Source organism: Rosa chinensis, chromosome 2, assembly GCF_002994745.2.
Source record: "Rosa chinensis cultivar Old Blush chromosome 2, RchiOBHm-V2, whole genome shotgun sequence".
Taxonomy (NCBI): domain Eukaryota; kingdom Viridiplantae; phylum Streptophyta; class Magnoliopsida; order Rosales; family Rosaceae; genus Rosa; species Rosa chinensis.
Genome location: NC_037089.1, coordinates 20,270,165 through 20,289,752, shown reverse-complemented (window position 1 = coordinate 20,289,752; position 19,588 = coordinate 20,270,165). Strand labels below are relative to the sequence as shown.

The 19,588-nt window shown below is 37.1% G+C and overlaps 1 protein-coding gene and 1 pseudogene across 1 annotated transcript; both read right to left on the bottom strand.

Annotated features, from left to right (window-relative positions):
- Positions 1-8,754: 8,754 nt before the first annotated feature.
- Positions 8,755-9,599, bottom strand: LOC112184238 (annotated as a pseudogene).
- An 8,390-nt stretch (positions 9,600-17,989) lies between these two features.
- On the bottom strand, positions 17,990-18,955 carry LOC112189985 (short-chain dehydrogenase ptmH). Its single transcript, XM_024329400.2, has one exon. The coding sequence runs from the start codon at positions 18,953-18,955 to the stop codon at positions 18,110-18,112; it is 846 nt and encodes a 281-aa protein (XP_024185168.1). The 3' UTR covers positions 17,990-18,109.
- Between the last annotated feature and the right edge of the window lie 633 nt (positions 18,956-19,588).

Here is a 19,588-nt window from a genome sequence, read left to right as displayed (position 1 = left end):
GTGAGCTAGCTATACACAGATGGGGGGAGATTCCATTTTCAATGAATTCTTTTTCTTGGAAGAAGAAACAAAATTTCGGGACATTTTTCTATGACGGTCCAAGAGAAATCTCATCCTAAATATCATTGGATTCTGATCATTTCAAGGCTTTTTTTTTTTTTTAGTTTGAAGAGTTACTACAAAAGAAACTAAATAGATTTATTTCTCTAAGTCGGCATTCACCACTCCAGTGCTTCAAAATATAACAAATATTAATTTTCAAATGAACTAGAACAAACTCATATAGTGCGACCCCTGATCCACTAATCATGAAATTTTTAGTTGACATATGTCCTACCGTATGAATAATAATTAATTTAAAAATAAAATCAATAAGTTAAAAAACTTAAGCTCATAAGAAAACAACGTATATTTACTTTTTTATTTTATTTTTCGTTAACATTAAAAGAAATTGAGAACTAAGATACAAACAGGAGAGGTTGACATGACCTTACCACCTTGAAAAGAAAATGACCAATATTGAAGAACAATAAAGATCATACTAACACAAGAAATTTGTTTGACAACATAATAGCTGACTCCCAAAAAAACAAAAAACAGGAAGGAACAAAATGGCATATATCGATATATGAATGGGGCAGCCCTAGCTTTTCCATCATACGGACTAAAGCAATCTTCATACTACAGTGATGCCACAATACAACACCAAGAACCAAAGTGGTGTTTTTTACATATAAATGCCTACTACGACTCGTCATCGAGCTCTGGAGACAAAGAATTAAACCTGGAATTATTGATGAGCAAGACACAGTACAATATATATATATATATATATATTAATGTTTGCTTTATATATCTAGGCCCTTGTTCATGACTTGTTCTAAGGCTTCTAGCTAGTCAACATCAAGATGAAAAGGAAGAGGTACGTGTGTCACTGTAATTAAGAGCTAATCAGAAGTCATCTCCTTCTAATTAAGGGCCATGAACTTAATTACTTATTAGCTTAATGGTTGATTAATCCTCTAGATTAATGGATGCATGCAATAATTAAATAAAGAGCGTTACGGGAGAGCTTTGATCAAAGTTGATATTCTTGGAATGATGAACCAAGAACCCTTTGGGAACATTCTTTTCTGGGAAATGCATTTTATATCTTTCTAATCATTATGTAGTTCTTATAAAACTCAGAGAACAATGCGAATCCAACTTTGGTCGCTTGTAACTTTTTCAGTCCAATTCGAAAGCTACTGAATCAACATCCAAGGAGCAGTGGGATTGCTTCCTTGGATAAAATAGAGTAGTAATGACTACTGTATAATCATCCCTTTTGTATATATTGTTCATTATTGTAAACATTATTAAATTAATTGATAAAAGTTTTCAAACTCTCATAGGTTTTAAAATTACCCACCTTGCAAATCCAAAATTTTTACTTGATATATTACTTCAATATTTTGAGCTTGTATCGAGCATCACATATATGTTTTGAAACGTATATATTCACGAATATCAATTATTTGACCTCTTATACTTTAATTTCTGAAATTAAACTTAAATCAATCAACCTCTAAAAAGAAATTAACCAACCATTCAAATAGGGATTTCCCCTTTTAATCATATTAATCTTGCATGGGAATTTGCATGGCCAAGTTCGTGGAGACAGATTGTCAAGACGCCATGATTTGGTTTCAAAAGAGTGGTGAGTTTTGGGAGTGAAATATGACCAAGGACAGAAGGATATATAATGGAGGAACAGAGATAGCCTCCTTTTGATTGAAGTAATGATGAGCAAATGCATTATTTCATACCCACCATAGCACTAGAGGCCAATGAAATTTTCTACAAATGGTGCATGGCCAAGCAAAAGAGCATTGTGCTTCCTAAGCAAATTGGTTTTGCTTTCCTCTTTTCCTTTTTAATTCTTACCAAATACCCTTTTGGTGGGAAGCTGATGGGAAAGGGTTGGTGGCGCCTCTTTTCTCTGCATTGTCTGCTTTTAATTAGGGCATGGAGGTAGCCCCATAATTAGCAATTTGTGGGGTTTTCCTCCGTAAGAAATTGAAGTTTAGCAATTTGAGTTAGCTTGGGCACTAATTAACAGTCTTTTCCATACCTGCAGGCTGCAGCATTAAGGTAAGACATACCTCTTTTTGAAGCTCTTATTGAAGCGCGTCATGAATACACTACATCAATTGAAAGCTTAAAATGACATAATTGAATGAGTTTATGAAGATTATGATAAATACTCGAAAGTTTATAAGCTACGTAAGTTCAAAAGAAATGCTAGCATCTTCTTCCACTAGCGTTCTTTCTATATGCTAAATTCCAATTGCAGTGTACTTATTCTCATGATCATGTTGCTTTTTGTTGAAGGATGTTGTATTCTAGTCTGCCTCTTCAAACTAGGGTTTAGTTCTAGAGTTGTAATAGGAGAGAATGTTCTAGATTTCCTAATTATATTCGGATTCTATTTCCTTGTATGACAAGATTATGTACTTTGTAAATCTCTATATAAAGGGCTCCTATTATCAATAATAGAACACACAATTCTCTCATCAATCTCTCTGCAAATCATATTTACTACAATACGTTATCAGCATGAGCCCTAACCCTAGCCCTAAAACCCAAAAAGCTATCGCAAACTCTAACACCCGAAATTTCTTTCACCAAAAGCTACCGTAAGCTCCTAGCCCTTGCTAGCCATACCGTACGCTGCTCCTGCAGCCCTTGCGCACCCGTGTGCCTGCCCCTGTAGCATCATCACACTCCTGCTGCCCCTGCAGCATAGCAGCACGCTCGTTCCTGTGCAAATCAGCCTGTTTTCACGCCCTAAAACGTCTTGATCGAGACCTCAGATCAAAATCCTTCCTTCATCAAAGTCGTTAGTCTCTGTCTCTTCTATCTATCCTCCAAATTTTAGCCCCATTGGAATCATTTTGAGACCTGTACACCATTCGAAATGGGAGCTGTTCAGAACCGAATCTGCTCCTAATTTCAACAAGTAAGTTTTAAAGATTAAAGTTCATTCTTTCTTGTCTTGTAAATTTCTTTATTTGCTGCAGGATTTGCCATATACGAACATGGGTTAGATTATTTAGTAAGCAGAATTGTGGGGATTCATGCTAAACGAACTAAGAGCGTTTGTAATCAATGAACTAAGAGTGTTCATAATATTCGAACTAAGAGTGTTCGTAATCAATGAACTAAGAGTGTTCATAATATTTGGACTAAGAGCATTTGCAAGCATCAAATTGTGACCCTATTAAACATCATTGTTTCGGTCTAATCCAAATATTCTTGGAAATTGATTTCTTGGTAGCATAGCTCGAAAATCTTATTATTTTAGTTTTCGTGCAAGTTTATCTCCGAAATTCATTGGTTCTTATTTCACCCTTTTCAAGATGTCAAACACGAACAAACTTGATTTTGTTCCATTGGATTATGCAGGCAAAGGGTATTTAAACTGGGCCATTGACATTGAGATCCATCTTACTGCCCGGGATTTTTGCATACAATCCAAGAGCTTTGTCCTATAGAAACAGCTCCAGATCCTCAAACTAAGAAAGATAATTCCAGGGCACTTGCCTTCATGAAACGTCACATGAATAGTGACCTCCAGTTTGAGTTCGTAAATGAGGATAGCGCCATAAAGCTTTGGCAAGCGCTTCGTGAACGTTATGGCAATGTTTGTGACTCCATCCTTCCGAATATAGAAGTAGAATGGAATGATCTTTGCTTCTCTGAATTTGACACGGTCATGCAATTTAATTCGGAAGCTCTTCACATCAGATCAATGATGCATCTCTGTGGAAAGACAATCACAGAAGACCAATTGATTGAGAAAACCCTCAATACCTTCCCTGTCTATGCTATGAGGTCCTCAGAATTATTCCGGACTCATGTAAATGCAAGACGGATCACAAGTTTTCAACAACTTGTTAAAGCTATGAACAGAGAAATTGATAGGCCTCAAGATGGCCATCAAGAGCATCGTCCCATGGCTAGAGAAAGTCGCCATCGACGTTATGATCCATACGATCAAAATGCTAGAGAAGGTAATCGCCCAAGGCGACAATCACGCAACAGTAGGAGCTGTGATTTTGAGGGAAGAAGGGTTGGAAACCATGCAGCCAACGTTGGCCATGGTCATCACTTTCCAACGCCACCGGTTCTAGGGACCATGCAAATTGCGCCAATGCGCCTCAATCAAGGGAGAATCCTCTTTATGGTGTCTATTTCTGATATGGAACGTCTGATCAATGGACCCGAATTTGCAATGTACCTAACAAGGTAGCCACATCATGGTGATCAAGACATTGAGTTCAAAAAGACTTTAAATCTGACGATAAAGACAAAATGCCGCAGATTTTTATTGCGAATAGTTTTTTATTTTTCCAAGAATTTTGTAATGGCAATTATGCCTTAATCAATAAATGACAATTTTGTATTAAATCTTTCTCAAGTGGCGCATCCAATGAAGTATGATGTCTGGGAAAGTGATTGAGATTAGTGGTACTTAAGAGAGCCTCGCTCCACCGACATCTCTCTCTACTTCCCTGGTCATATTTGATTGGAGTTACCAAACGGATTGAGTGAATACGATTTATCTAAGTTTGATTTTTATTTTGGATTAGACTTTGGTTAAGAAACTTTGATGTAATCATTGGCTATTAATAAATTGTCGATTCTGTTACTTAATGTCTTGGACATACCTTAATTCGAACTTTATTTGAAAGATATAAAAGCCAATGGTTTTCATGTGAAAACACATTGTGAGAATTGACTAGAGTTCCTTTGCATCACCTCTACTAACTACGGACATAAACGAGTATTAGAGAAACTTATGTGTCGCTCTAGTAGGTTGTATGCAACCACTATTCAAGTCATTGAATCCAACCATGTCATGAGAGATGACTTATGGGATTATGACACATATAGACTTTGGCACGACCGTTTGGGACACCCAGGTCATGATATGATGATCCATGATACTAAAGACTTCACACGGACATCTCTTCTTCAGAATGAAGAGAAGTGAGAATCAAAAGTCGATTCAAAGAGAGCATTGCACCGCTGCCATGCACCACTAGCTGGCCAATGCCGGCGCTGTGATCCCCCTGCGGCAAAACCATGGCTTTGACGCCATGTATGGAGACTTGGCTCCTCTCTCTACTTCTGAAAGTAAATTGTGACATTGTGGCTCAAACAAAACCTTAATTGGTTGATTATAAGGCCAATCTTTCGTTCTGTAAAGCCTGTTTTTTTAAGATCAAGACCATCCTATGCAAAGGACACTAAAGAAATAATTTCATTCTTACATAGAATCCAAGAGGATTTTGTGGATCGATTCAACCAACTTGCGGACTGCTTAGATATTTTATGGTGTTGGTTAATGTGCGGATACGCTGGTCACATGTCACTCTATCATCCACTAGTAATGTTGCTTATGATGAACTCCTAGCCCAGAACATATGGCTACGGGCTCACTACCTAGATCATCCCATTCAGTCAATTTGACTTGATAATGCTAGAGAGTTTACATCGAAAATTTTCGATGACTATTGCATATCATTGGGTATTGATATCAAGAATCATATTCCCATGTATACACCCAATTGCTCTCGCGGAAAAGTCACCATTAAAAGACTACGATGGTAGTCCGGACTTTGGTAATGCTCACCAATATTTCCGCTTGGGTTATGCAATATCGCATGCAGCTATGCTAATTCATCTACGACTCATAGCAGCCACTCAACTTTTATTTGCGTTACAGCTAGTGACTGGGTTCGAGTCTAATATCTCGTACTTATGCATATTTAAGTGTGCGGTTTATGTGCCAATTGCGCTGCCACAGTTCATCAACATGAGTTATTACAACGAATGCATATATATATGTATATATATATATATATATATATTTGTGTTGGACATAAGTCTCCAACTATAAGTCCGCTATGTAGAACCCTTGACAGGCGATCTCTTTTTCGCTGGATTTGTGAATTGTCAATTTGATAAGATAGTCTTCCCGTCGTTAGGGGGAGATTAGAACGTCAATGTTCAACAGGAATTGTCGTGGTCTGTCCCCACTATGTCTCATCTTGATCCCTTAAAAGTGATGAGATCACATATACCTGCTGCAAACATGTCTGCAAGGATTATGTCCCCATAAGAGGACATGGTGCCACACAGTGGAGAGGGGTACGATACCCTACCATGGATGGTGGTATGGTGACACCACAAAGGTGGCATAATAGCGTCATAGGCCATGGGTTCCGCTAGAGAGAGTAGGAGAATCATAGGTTCGATGGATTCTCACCATACGAAGAGAGCGAGTTTGGCACAACTTGATCTATTGATCCTTGAAACTCAAAATCCATCTCATAAGAATATTCTGGATTGTGGTTATATCCAAGAGACATCGTTGGGGGACGCCTCAATGTTAGAACCAATTCATGAGAATATAGAGATCTCTACGAACTACACTAGTGTACATGAAGACGTGGAATTATTGAGACCAATGACATCGAACCTTACTTCGTTGAAGAATGCCAAGGTAGAGAAAATTGGCCTAAATGGAAAGATGCGATCCAGGTTGAATTGGATTCACTAACGAAGAGGAAGGATTTCGGGCCTGAGATGCCAACATCTCCTAACAGAAAACCTGTTGACATTAATAGGTCTTCTTTAGATAGTGTGATGAGAAAAAGAGATGATAATCTCGCCTTATGGTGCAAGGCTTCTCACAAAATGCCCTGGAATCGACTACGAGAAGACATATTCTCTCGTAATTGATGTCATTGCACTCCACTACCTTGTCAGTTTGGTAGTTTCCGAATAACTGAACATGCAGCTTAAGAATGTGGTCACTACGTATCTCTATGGGGATCTAGATACGGAATATAATGAAGGGTCTTGTGTACTTCATTTACCAAAATCAAGTGGCTCTTGACCAAGGAGCGTGTTTGCAATGAGGGTGAAACGCTCACTAAAGTGACTACTTGATTAGGAAGGGATATGATGAACTATGCCCCTGCGTTTTCATGACAAGTTCTAGATTAGCAATTGTCACGGTTTATGTTGATAAACATAATTGGGACTCTTGAGAGTTAAGGGAAACCGCTGAACACCTGAGATCCGAGTTTGAGATGAAGGACCTTGGGAGAACACGGTTTTGTCTAGATTTAGAACTTGTATACTTTGTCAATAAATGCTTTGCATTTTGATAAAGTCAAAGATGCACTCCCATGGTCGTCCGTAGTCTTGACCCTAAGAGGGATATGTTTTGTCCCAGAGATGATGATGAAGACATGTTAATTGGCAGAAATGTCTTACCTAAGTGCAATAGGCTCATTATTGTACTTAACACAATACAAGACCAGACACCTCATTTGTTAAGAACTTGTTGGCTAGATGTAGGCCTGCGCCAACGCAATGCCATTTGGACTGGTATAAAGACAATATTTCGTTACTTAAAATGTACGATAGATATGAGCTTGTTCTATCCCTACAGAGAGAAAAAAATGACGGAAGAATGAGAACGGATCTCATTAGCCCAAGTGGCACCGTCCAAGACGTTGTGATCGGCAAAAATCGCTGGCCACCCATTCTGCTCCCTTACATCAAAATGATGATGATGTTTTGATGAATTTTGCTGATATAGGGTATCTCTCTGACCCTCACAAATGTCGTTCCCAGACCGGTTATGTCTTTACTATGGGAAGCACTGCGATATCTTGGAGGTCTACAAAGTAGACCCTTGTTACTACTTCCTCAAATCATGCAGAGATTATTGCTCTACATAAAGCCATGCGTGAATGCATATGGCTAAGGTCTGTAATTAGACACATTCGAGGAGCTTGTGGTTTGAAGTCTACCACAAATGAACCTACATGCATTTATGAATTGAGAAAATGAAATTAGGTTTTATCGAAGGCAACAACACCAAGCATATATCTTCTAAGTTCTTTTACAATCAGCAACAACATTAATCACTTCTAAATATTGAAGTGAATCAAATCGGATCAGAGGAAAATGTAGCAGACTTATTTACTAAGTCGTTACCTAAATCTACCTTCGAGAAACATGTGAAGAGCCTCGGATTCAGAAAATTATCCGAACTCCCATGATTGCAGCAATCAGAGGGAGATGTCGACATCAGGGGGAGGAATGATGTCTACATGATCGATCTCGAAGAGTGAAAGACGTGTTGTGCTCTTTTTGTCCTTCAACCAGGGTTATTTTTGTCTCACTGGGTTTTTGTAACATGGCAAAGTGTTAAGTGAGGTAACGATCAAAGCGTCATCACCAAGTTTGAACGGCATAAGGGGGAATGTTGAAGGATGTTGTATTCTAGTGTGCCTCTTTAAACTAGAGTTTAGTTCTAGAGTTGTAATAGGAGAGAAGGTTCTAGATTTCCTAATTATATTCGGATTCTATTTCCTTGTATGACAAGATTATGTACTTTGTAAATCTCTATATAAAGGGCTCCTATTATCAATAATAGAACACACAATTCTCTCATCAATCTCTCTGCAAATTATATTTACTACAACACTTTTGTTTCTCTACCCAACTCTCTTATTACATGCAATTCCATCATTTAGTCCATCTACTGTTAGAGAAGCTTTGGCATAATTTTAATGTTTAAGAGCATTGATCCGTCTACATGAGGTTCTGACTTGGGAAAACAAAAAATTTACTTATAACTATGGCGGTTTTAAGCCCTGAAGGCTATTATTACATAAAACCTTAGGCTCACAACTTCTTGTTTAAGTTGAAATGAGTTGAAAGGAAAAGATCTCTCACCCAAAGTGGAGAGCAAGAAAGCACAGCAAACAACCAGTCATGTGAGCAAAACTAATTAGCCTTGGTGGTTTAGGACCCAAAACCTTCTTTGCCACATGCCTAGCAAACACACTAGGCTCAGTTGCTTTACCCCCTTGAGAAGCAGCAACTCTCTCTGCAATTGCCTCCTTGAAATCCTTGTAGAGTTTCCAATCATGATTCGCCAATCTATCAACATTAGCACTCCCAAAATTTGACCTTACTGCCCCAGGCATTACAAGCGCCACATCAATCCCAAATGGCTTCAGTTCCACCCTCAAAGTGTTTGACACGGCATGAACATATGCCTTGCTTGCACAATATGACCCTGCCCAAGGGTTCGGCGCTTTGCCCACGATGCTCCCGATATTGACAATGCTGCCACTGAGCCATGACGCCATGTGTGGCACAACTTACTGGACCAACCTCAATTGTCCCAACGTGTTAATTTCCCAGGCCCTTCTAATAGTCTCTAGCGGAAGCTCAGCTAGAGGACAGGTGCTTCCAATCCCGGCATTGTTGATCACTACATTAATGTGACCGCACTTGGATATGATAGTATTGACGGCCGATTCCACGCTTTGATCTGAGGACACATCGAGCTCGAGCTTGGCAATGTCATAACTATCCAAAGACTCAAGGTCAATGTCATCCATGCGTTGGGCGATGTCACTTGCAAAGACCTTGCATTTGTGCTCAGCAAAAGCTTTGCAGTACTCGTAGCTGATCCCGCCTCTGGCACAACCTGTGACTAGAACAACCTTAGAGTCACTCATTTGTTTTTCGACAAACCTCAACGGAACAACTAAAAAACACGATGATCAGCTTGCATGTATAGCTTATGCAGGAATGACAGTATATAGAGGCACCATGTTAGTTCCGCCAAGACGTTAAATTTCTTGTTAATCATAGTTTTATTTATATATCTAGATCCAAGGATATGCTTGAGGGCATATGCTGTTTTAATTGTTTTAATTGACGATTGGCCGGCTATGCTTGGGTGTGTTTGGAATGGCATGTAGACATGGACAGATTCAAGGGGTTCAAGTCTAGGCAGCTGCCTAAGTTAGAAATTTAAGATAAATTATGGAAGTCTTCTTTTTTTTATTTAATTTTTTAATTTTTTTAAATAAAGGATTGGTGCGGTTGCTCTCAAGTCTTGATTAATGAAACTGTCGAATACAAGGGGAGGGGACATTAATCCTAAACCTCTGAGTATAATAAGCATTTAGAGAACGTCTTGAAATACTATCATGAGTTTCTACCAAATAATTGTATTCAACAAGGCACCAACTAGCAAAAAGCGCTCGACTGGTAACTCTATTTGCTTTGACATAGCGGTGACATAACGGAAAGATAACTCGATATGTAACCAGATTACAACATAACATAATTACCATACATAGCTTTCCCATTTTGTTGCATCTGAAAGATAAATCCGACGACACTTAGCTTCACCCTGCCACTAAGCGGTAACGACCATTTGTGAAGTAAAGAACTCACTGCCTACCTAGAGCAGACAAGGCACGTTGAGTGCACGCACAGGCACACAGGCACAAAACCCGACTAGCCCTACAAAAACTATGTAGGGACTTATTGCTCGCCAAAAGCGCAATTGAACTAAAACATAAGAAACAACTACCATAATAAAGCAACATAAAAGTAAACCAGAGCCCAATTAATCCCAAGCAACAATGGAGTCAAACGAGCCAATAGCCACCCCCACAAACCAACAGCCAAACTGATTACATGCATTTATATACGTGTGATTATATCTAAAACACTAGGAATAAGCCAATCTTCATGTCAAATAATATGTAACTAATCCATTTTTATTTATTTTGTAGAAAATAAGCAGAGCTGTGGAGACGAGAGCAAATTGTGCAAAATTTGAACAAATTGGGGTTTCCGACAAAATGACGAAAGTCAATCTTGAGTCAAGTACATTGAAAAGAGCGAAACTTGATAGAAGTACAGCAGAATTAATTAAACTAATTAATTTTAGTTTAATTGGAGAACGGGGACAGCTTAACAATTAATTAAATCAATTTAGTTTAATTAACCAAAAAGGGAGCTGCGCATTGTTTTCTACTTTTCTTTTTGGCTTAATTAAGTTACCCATCTGCTCCATCATATAGTCTTCCTCTACTCCCAGTGAACGACACGTCCCATGATCCCCTCTCTTAGGAAGACGCCAGCTAGCCATCTTCAATCGACTCTTGTTCTCTCTAGCTTAAAAATGACCACATTTTTAATTAATGAGGGAATGTAGACACTAGACACGACCCATATATATCTATTCACCCCAATCGCACTACAAGAGAAAATGTCATCGGCGACAACCAAAAGTTGTTGTAAGAAGTCTAAATTTCTCGCTGAATTAAAAATGCGACGATTTTGGGTTGTCGCAACCAGTTGTCGCCTTATGTGTTTTACTGATTGTCAAAAGCGATGAAATTACATGGTTGTCGCTTTTTCAATATGCGACGCATTTGGTTCCTCACATATAACAAATTGTGAGACACACAATTGTGTTACTAAAAACTATATGTGAGACTTTATATTTGTTGCTATTTTTAATATATGAGACTTCATTTACGTGGCATATTCCATATGCAGGGCTTGGATGTTTGTTGCATTTTCAATAAGCGACGCAATTTGTTCCTCGCGTATGATATATTGCGAGACAAGTGAGTGCGTTACATTTTTGTCTGTATATAGAAGTTAATTATGGTTGTGATTCCTTAATCACGATTATCATTTTCTTAATTGATATATAATTATGGTTTTGATTATCGTTTCCTAAATCTTTTAAATCTAATATTTTTTTCCTTTATTTTCTCTATTATCTCTCATCTCAAACAGGTGCAGAAATCTTCAAGCTATTCTTCCCAATTTCTCTCACACAAGCGAGAAAAGTAGGCGGGATCCTAAGAGAAAAGAGAGGAGTCCTAATTATGACTCTTCTTAAACCAAAAGATATGGATCCGGAAGACAATATAAAAGGGAGGTTGGCTCTGTTGATCAGAACAGTTGGCTACTCTCTTCGTTCAATCTTCGTCTGTATATGGTTGAGTCTGTATTGTGATGGTTAGTGTCTCTGATTTCTTATATTTTCTTGAATGATTTTAATTTTTGATTTTTTTTCTCTTATGTCGAATTGCAGATTCAAGGTGTTCAGGACATCCAAACCCAGCCACCAAAATGGTACGTTTTTTCTCTAATTTTTCGATTTGGATCCATATGTGCCTGATATATAGTTCTGTTTAACATTTCAATTTAGGGCTTAAATAGTTGATGAGTAAATGCGACAGAGGTTGGGCACGGTTGATTGATGTAGTTGTGATGCTTTGAGGTTCCTAGTTCTGTTAGTTTTAGGGTTCCTGATTATGATAGGGTTATTCAAGCAAAAACAAATGAAACTGAAAGGGCCTAACATCAATATATCACAGCATCACCCAAGTCCACAACATTTCAATTTTAATCAAAGGACTAGCACTCTAGTATTTGAAATGAAATTTTCTACTGATCGAGTTTTTTTGCTTTACTTTGAAATGAGAGAGACGAGTGCATGTTTTGCTTCTATCTCCTTTTCTATTCCAGTCCATCTTACTTTTACTAGTATAATATGAATTGCCCCTTTTTAGTATGATAAATGGGATAGTTTTCTAGTGTCCAATGTAATCTAAGTAAATCATGATCAAATGTATTGTCTTTTTTTTTAATGAATAGTTTGACCCCTACTGAATTGAAAAGAAAGCATGGAAAAACTACTGGAAAGGGTATGGCAATGGCTATGTGATAAACTCTACACCAATCCAAAGTATATTGTATGTATTCTCTACACCTTCATTTTTTTTCTCCAAAATATTTTTTGTTATATTTTTTCAATTTTATGCTTGGATTAAAAATCTTAGAGTATATATATTTGACTTCACATTATTTATAAAGGATAAATGTAACAAGAATTCAGCTAGTCGAAGAAACAAAAGAGTATGAATTGTGGCGGAGCTGTGCCTTTCATTTAACATGCCTTACGGAGAGCCAAGAGATGAAGATAGTGTCAAACAATGCAGACAATTTGGAACATGAAGAATATGATGGAGATGATGAAATTTGATACCTTGCGAAGTTTTAAGTAATAATTAGTTTAGGTTTTAGTTAGTCTTGGTAAACTTTTTTTTTATTTTTTATTAGCTATTATTATTTTTTAGTAGAATATTTGTAGACTTTATTTGATTTATGATTTAATAAGTCTTTGAATATTATTATTTACAGATAAATATTATTAATGAAGTTTTTTTTTTCAAATATTGGAATTATTTTAAAATTTTTAAATAAATAATTAAATTTGAGCAAGAAATATGTATCCATTTTTCGCATTCCGCTTATTATTAAATGAGACAAACAACCTAACCTCGTCTATAATAATTTGCAACAGACAATCATTTCTCGCTTAATTGAAAATGCGACGACTTTGGGTTGTCGCAACTAGTTGTCGCCTAATGTGTTTTACTGGTTGTCAAAAGCGATAAAATTACACGGTTGTTGCTTATTCAATATGCGGCGCAATTAGTTCCTCGACGAAATTATAGGAGACAAATAAGAAATCTCGCTTATAAGTTTCAACAATAAATACATATGTGTCACATATTAATGTCTGCAACAAAAATGAAACCTCGCAGTTACTTTTTGCAACAAAAAAAAGTCCCGCATATAAATTTTTGATCAAATATATAAGCCTCGCAGACGGAATATGCAACGTAAACGAGGTCTCGTATATTAGAGATATTCTAAAAAACCAAAACACAGTACAGGAGAAAGAAAGGAAAAAAAACAAAAAAACACATCGAACCCAGGACCACAACCATATTAAAAAAAAAAGAAGACAAAACCAATTGCACTACTTTACATTTGTAGAAGTATCATATTTTTCATTACACTTATCTAACTTAAAAAAATACACTGAAAAAAAAAGACAACAGTTAAAAAACAAAAAGATAAGTAAAAAATAACATATATAGAACTCACATTAGAAGTAAAAAAAGAATAAACCCAATATATGAATTTTATTCATTGAATCTGAGCGTCAAAAATACCGAACATAGATTATCTTATAATTTAATTAATTTGGGTCATAATTCTAGCCACTATTTATGTCACTATCAATCATTAATTCTTCTTCACTAGGAGCTCTGTTATACTCCAACATAAGATTATCATCAGTAGAATCATCATTAATATATTCACTATCATATAATGTCTTAGAACGACTTAGAAACCATTTTTGAAACTCTTCTATATGTCTTTGATCTATGTTTTCAATGCACTCCCCTTTTCCAGTTGGATGTACTCTTTGCGCAAAAACAAAATCCTCCACGTTGGGTTTACTCCCTGACTGGTTTCGTTTTGGTCGATTAAAGGTTGTCTCAACATCTCGAAGATATATTGAACAAAATGTTAATGATTCATACGAGATATGAGCCTCAGCAATAGAATCTTATGATCGTTCTTTATTGCGCACATATTTTTTTATATATTCTCAGCAACCTATGAATTAAAAATAATTATTTAGTTTATAAATGCACACAATATAAATAAGTTCAAACAAAATAATATACATTACCTCTCAATTGGATACATCCAACGGTATCTTATTGGACTAGCAAGTTTAGCTTCGCCTGGCAAGAAAATAAAAACAATAGCAAAAAATTCACAAAGAGGGGATTTCTCTTCACTTAGATTTCCCTTGAAGGGATTACTCTTCACCCATGTTCGTATTGAGGAGATTTCTTCTCACATAGATTCACCTTGAGGGGATTTCGCCTCTCTCAAATCAACCTTGAGAGGTTCACCTCACCTAGATTCACCTTGAGGGGATTTCACCTCTCTCAAATAATCAACCTTGAGAGGTTTCACCTCACCTAGATTCACCTTGAGGGGATTTCGCCTCACCTAAATCTGCCTTGAGAGATTTCGATCACCACATAAACTCCATATTCCATAATGTATTTTCTCTATGAATAATCAAGTAACTTTTTGACTTTTTTTTTTTGCTTCTCACATTTTAAACATATTTCTTCATTTTATCGGAATATATCTCAAATATCTAATATATCAGAGAAATTTTCCAAAAACGGTGGAAGATAAAATATTTTTCCCCCATGATATATTAGTAGGTTGTGAGAAAGGTCAATTTGTCACATAATCATTAAGCGACAACGGGTATAAGTTGTCGCCTAATTGGGCTTTTGTGAGAAAAATTAAAGTTGTCACATAAACATTAACCGACAACTCGTACGAGTCGTCGTTTAATTGGTTTTCAACGAGAGAGTTCAAGTTGTCACACAAACATTAAGCGACAACCTGTAGAAGTCGTCACATAATTAGTCTTCTGCAATAAAATTAAATTTGTCACATAAACATTAACTGACAACCGACAGAAGTCGTCACCTACTTGGTTTTTAGCGAGCAATTTCAAGTTGTCCCATAAACAGTAAGCGACAACCCGTTGAGATCGTCGTCTATTTGGCAATTTGTGAGAAAATTAAAATTGTCACATAAACATTAACCGACAACTCGTAGAAGTCGTCGCTTAATTGGGTTTCAGTGTGGAAGTTCAAGTTGTCACATAATCATCAAGCGACGACCTGTAAAAGTCGTTACCTAATCAGGCTTTTGCAAGAAAATTAAAGTTGTCACATAAATATTAACCAACCGTTAGTAGAAGTCATCACCTAATTAGTTTTCAGTGAGGAAGATAAAGTTGTCACATAAACATTAAGCGACAACCCGTTAAAGTTGTCACCCAATTGATTTTTAGCGAGGAAATTAAGGTTATCACATAAACAATAACCGACAACTCCTATGAGTTATTGCTAAATCAGTCTTCGGCGACAGAAATGTAGTTGTCACATAAACATTAAGCGACAACCCGTTAAAGTTGTCACCCAATTGATTTTTAGCGAGGAAATTAAGGTTATCACATAAACAATAACCGACAACTCCTATGAGTTGTTGCTAAATCAGTCTTCGGTGACAGAAATGTAGTTGTCACATAAACATTAACCGACCACTAGTAGAAGTCGTCGCCTAATTAATTTTCAGTGAGGAAGTTCAAGTTGTCACATAAACATTAAACGACAACCCGTTAAAGTTGTCACCTAATTGATTTTCAGCGAGGATATTAATTGACGATTGGCCGGCTATGCTTGGGTGTGTTTGGAATGGAATGTAGACATGGACAGATTCAAGGGGTTCAAGTCTAGGCAGCTGCCTAAGTTAGAAATTTAAGATAAATTATGGAAGTCTTTTTTTTATTTTTATATATATATTTTTTAATTTTTTAATTTTTTTAAATAAAGGATTGGTGCGGTTGCTCTCAAGTCTTGATTAATGAAACTGTTGAATACAAGGGGAGGGGACATTAAGCCTAAACCTCTGAGTATAATAAGCATTTAGAGAACGTCTTGAAATACTATCATGAGTTTCTACCAAATAATTGTATTCAACAAGGCACCAACTAGCAAAAAGCGCTCGACTGGTAACTCTATTTGCTTTAACATAGCGGTGACATAACGGAAAGATAACTCGATATGTAACCCGATTACAACGTAGCATAATTACCATACACATAGCTTTCCCATTTTGTTGCCGCTGAAAGATAAATCCGACGACACTTAGCTTCACCCTGCCACTAAGCGGTAACAACCATTTGACAAAGTAAAGAACTCACTGCCTACCTAGAGCAGACAAGGCACGCTGAGTGCACACACAGGCACAAAACCCGACTAGCCCTACAAAAACTATGTAGGGACTTATTGCTCGCCAAAAGCGCAATTGAACTAAAACATAAGAAACAACTACCATAATAAAGCAACATAAAAGAAACCAAAGCCCAATTAAGCCCAAGCAACAATGGAGTCAAACGAGCCAATAGCCACGCCCACAAACCAACAGCCAAACTGATTACACGCATTTATATACGTGTGATTATATTTAAAACACTAGGAATAAGCCAATCTTCATGTCAAATAATATGTAACTAATCCATTTTTATTTATTTTGTAGAAAATAAGCAGAGCTGCGGAGACGAGAGAAAATTGTGCAAAATTAGAACAAATTGGGGTTTCCGACAAAATGACGAAAGTCAATCTTGAGTCAAGTACATTGAAAAGAGTGAAACTTGATAGAAGTACAGCAGAATTAATTAAACTAATTAATTTTAGTTTAATTGGAGAATGGGGACAGCTTAACAATTAATTAAATCAATTTGGTTTAATTAACCAAAAAGGGAGCTGCGCATTGTTTTCTACTTTTCTTTTTGGCTTAATTAAGTTACCCAGCTGCACCATCATATAGTCTTGCTCTACTCCCAGTGAACTACACGTCCCATGATCCCCTCTCTTAGGAAGACGCCAGCTACCCATCTTCAATCGACTCTTGTTCTCTCTAGCTTAAAAACGACCACATTTTTAATTAATGAGGGAATGTAGACACCAGACACGACCCATATATATCTATTCACCCCAATCCTCTCTCTTGTCCAACAACTGCCGCACACCCCATTCGACCCCCTCTCTTCCTTCTTCTCTACAACCGCAACCCACCTCCCCACTCTTTGCAAATCATATTTACCACAACACTTTTGAAGCTCTTATTGAAGCGCGTCATGAATACACTACATCAATTGAAAGCTTAAAATGACATAATTGAATGAGTTTATGAAGATTATGATAAATCCTCGAAAGTTTATAAGCTACGTAAGTTCAAAAGAAATGCTAGCATCTTCTTCTACTAGCGTTCTTTCTATATGCTAAATTCCAATTGCAGTGTACTTATTCTCATGATCATGTTGCTTTTTGTTGAAGGATGGTGTATTCTAGTCTGCCTCTTCAAACTAGAGTTTAGTTCTAGAGTTGTAATAGGAGAGAAGGTTCTAGATTTCCTAATTATATTCGGATTCTATTTCCTTGTATGACAAGATTATGTACTTTGTAAATCTCTATATAAAAGGCTCCTATTATCAATAATAGAACACACAATTCTCTCATCAATCTCTTTGCAAGTCATATTTACTACAACACTTTTGTTTCTCTACCCAACTCTCTTATTACATGCAATTCCATCATTTAGTCCATCAACTGTTGGAGAAGCTTTGGCATAATTTTAATGTTTAAGAGCATTGATCCGTCTACATGAGGTTCTGACTTGGGAAAACAAAAAATTTACTTATAACTATGGTTGTTTTAAGCCCTGAAAGCTATTATTACATAAAACCTTAGGCTCACAACTTCTTGTTTAAGTTGAAACGAGTTGAAAGGAAAAGATCTCTCACCCAAAGTGGAGAGCAAGAAAGCACAGCAAACAAACCAGTCATGTGACCAAAACTAATTAGCCTTGGTGGTTTAGGACCCAAAACCTTCTTTGCCACATGCCTAGCAAACACACTAGGCTCAGTTGCTTTACCCCCTTGAGAAGCAGCAGCTCTCTCTGCAATTGCCTCCTTGAAATCCTTGTAGAGTTTCCAATCATGATTCGCCAATCTATCAACATTAGCACTCCCAAAATTCGACCTTACTGCCCCAGGCATTACAAGCACCACATCAATCCCAAATGGCTTCAGTTCCACCCTCAAAGTGTTTGACATGGCATGAACATATGCCTTGCTTGCACAATATGACCCTGCCCAAGGGGTTGGCACTTTGCCTACGATGCTCCCGATATTTACAATGCTGCCACTGCGCCGTGACGCCATGTGTGGCACAACTTGCTGGACCAACCTCAATTGTCCCAACGTGTTAATTTCCCAGGCCCTTCTAATAGTCTCTAGCGGAAGCTCAGCTAGAGGACCGGTGCTTCCAATCCCGGCATTGTTGATCACTACATCAATGCGACCGCACTTGGATATGATAGTGTTGACGGCCGATTCCACGCTTTGATCTGAGGACACATCGAGCTCGAGCTTGTCAATGTCATAACTATCCAATGACTCAAGGTCAATGTCATCCATGCGTTGGGCGATGTCACTTGCAAAGACCTTGCATTTGTGCTCAGCAAAAGCTTTGCAGTACTCATAGCCGATCCCGCCTCTGGCACAACCTGTGACTAGAACAACCTTAGAGTCACTCATTTGTTTTTCGACAAACCTTAACGGAACAACTAAAAAACACGATGATCGGCTTGCATGTATAGCTTATGCAGGAATGACAGTATATAGAGGCACCATGTTAGTTCTGCGAAGATGTTAAATTTCTTGTTAATCATAGTTTTATTTATATATCTAGATCCAAGGATATGCTTGAGGGCATATGCTGTTTTAATTGTTTTAATTGACATTTGGCCGGCTATGCTTGGGTGTGTTTGGAATGGCATGTAGACATGGATAGATTCAAGGCGTTCAAGTCTAGGCAGCTGCCTAAGTTAGAAATTTAAGATAAATTATGGAAGTCTTCTTTTTATATATATATATATATATATATATATATATATATATATTTTTTTTTTTAAATTTTTAAATTTTATAAAATAAAGGATTGGTGCGGTTGCTCTCAAGTCTTGATTAATGAAACTGTTGAATACAAGGGGAGGGGACATTAAGCCTAAACCTCTGAGTATAATAAGCATTACCTACCTATGTACCCACTGCCTATGTACCAAGTCATGGGTTCGAGTCACCATGGGGGCAGGAGTGAAACCCTTTGATCCTCTTTTAAAAAGAGAAAAGAAAAGAAAAAAAAAAGTATTTAGAGAACGTCTTGAAATA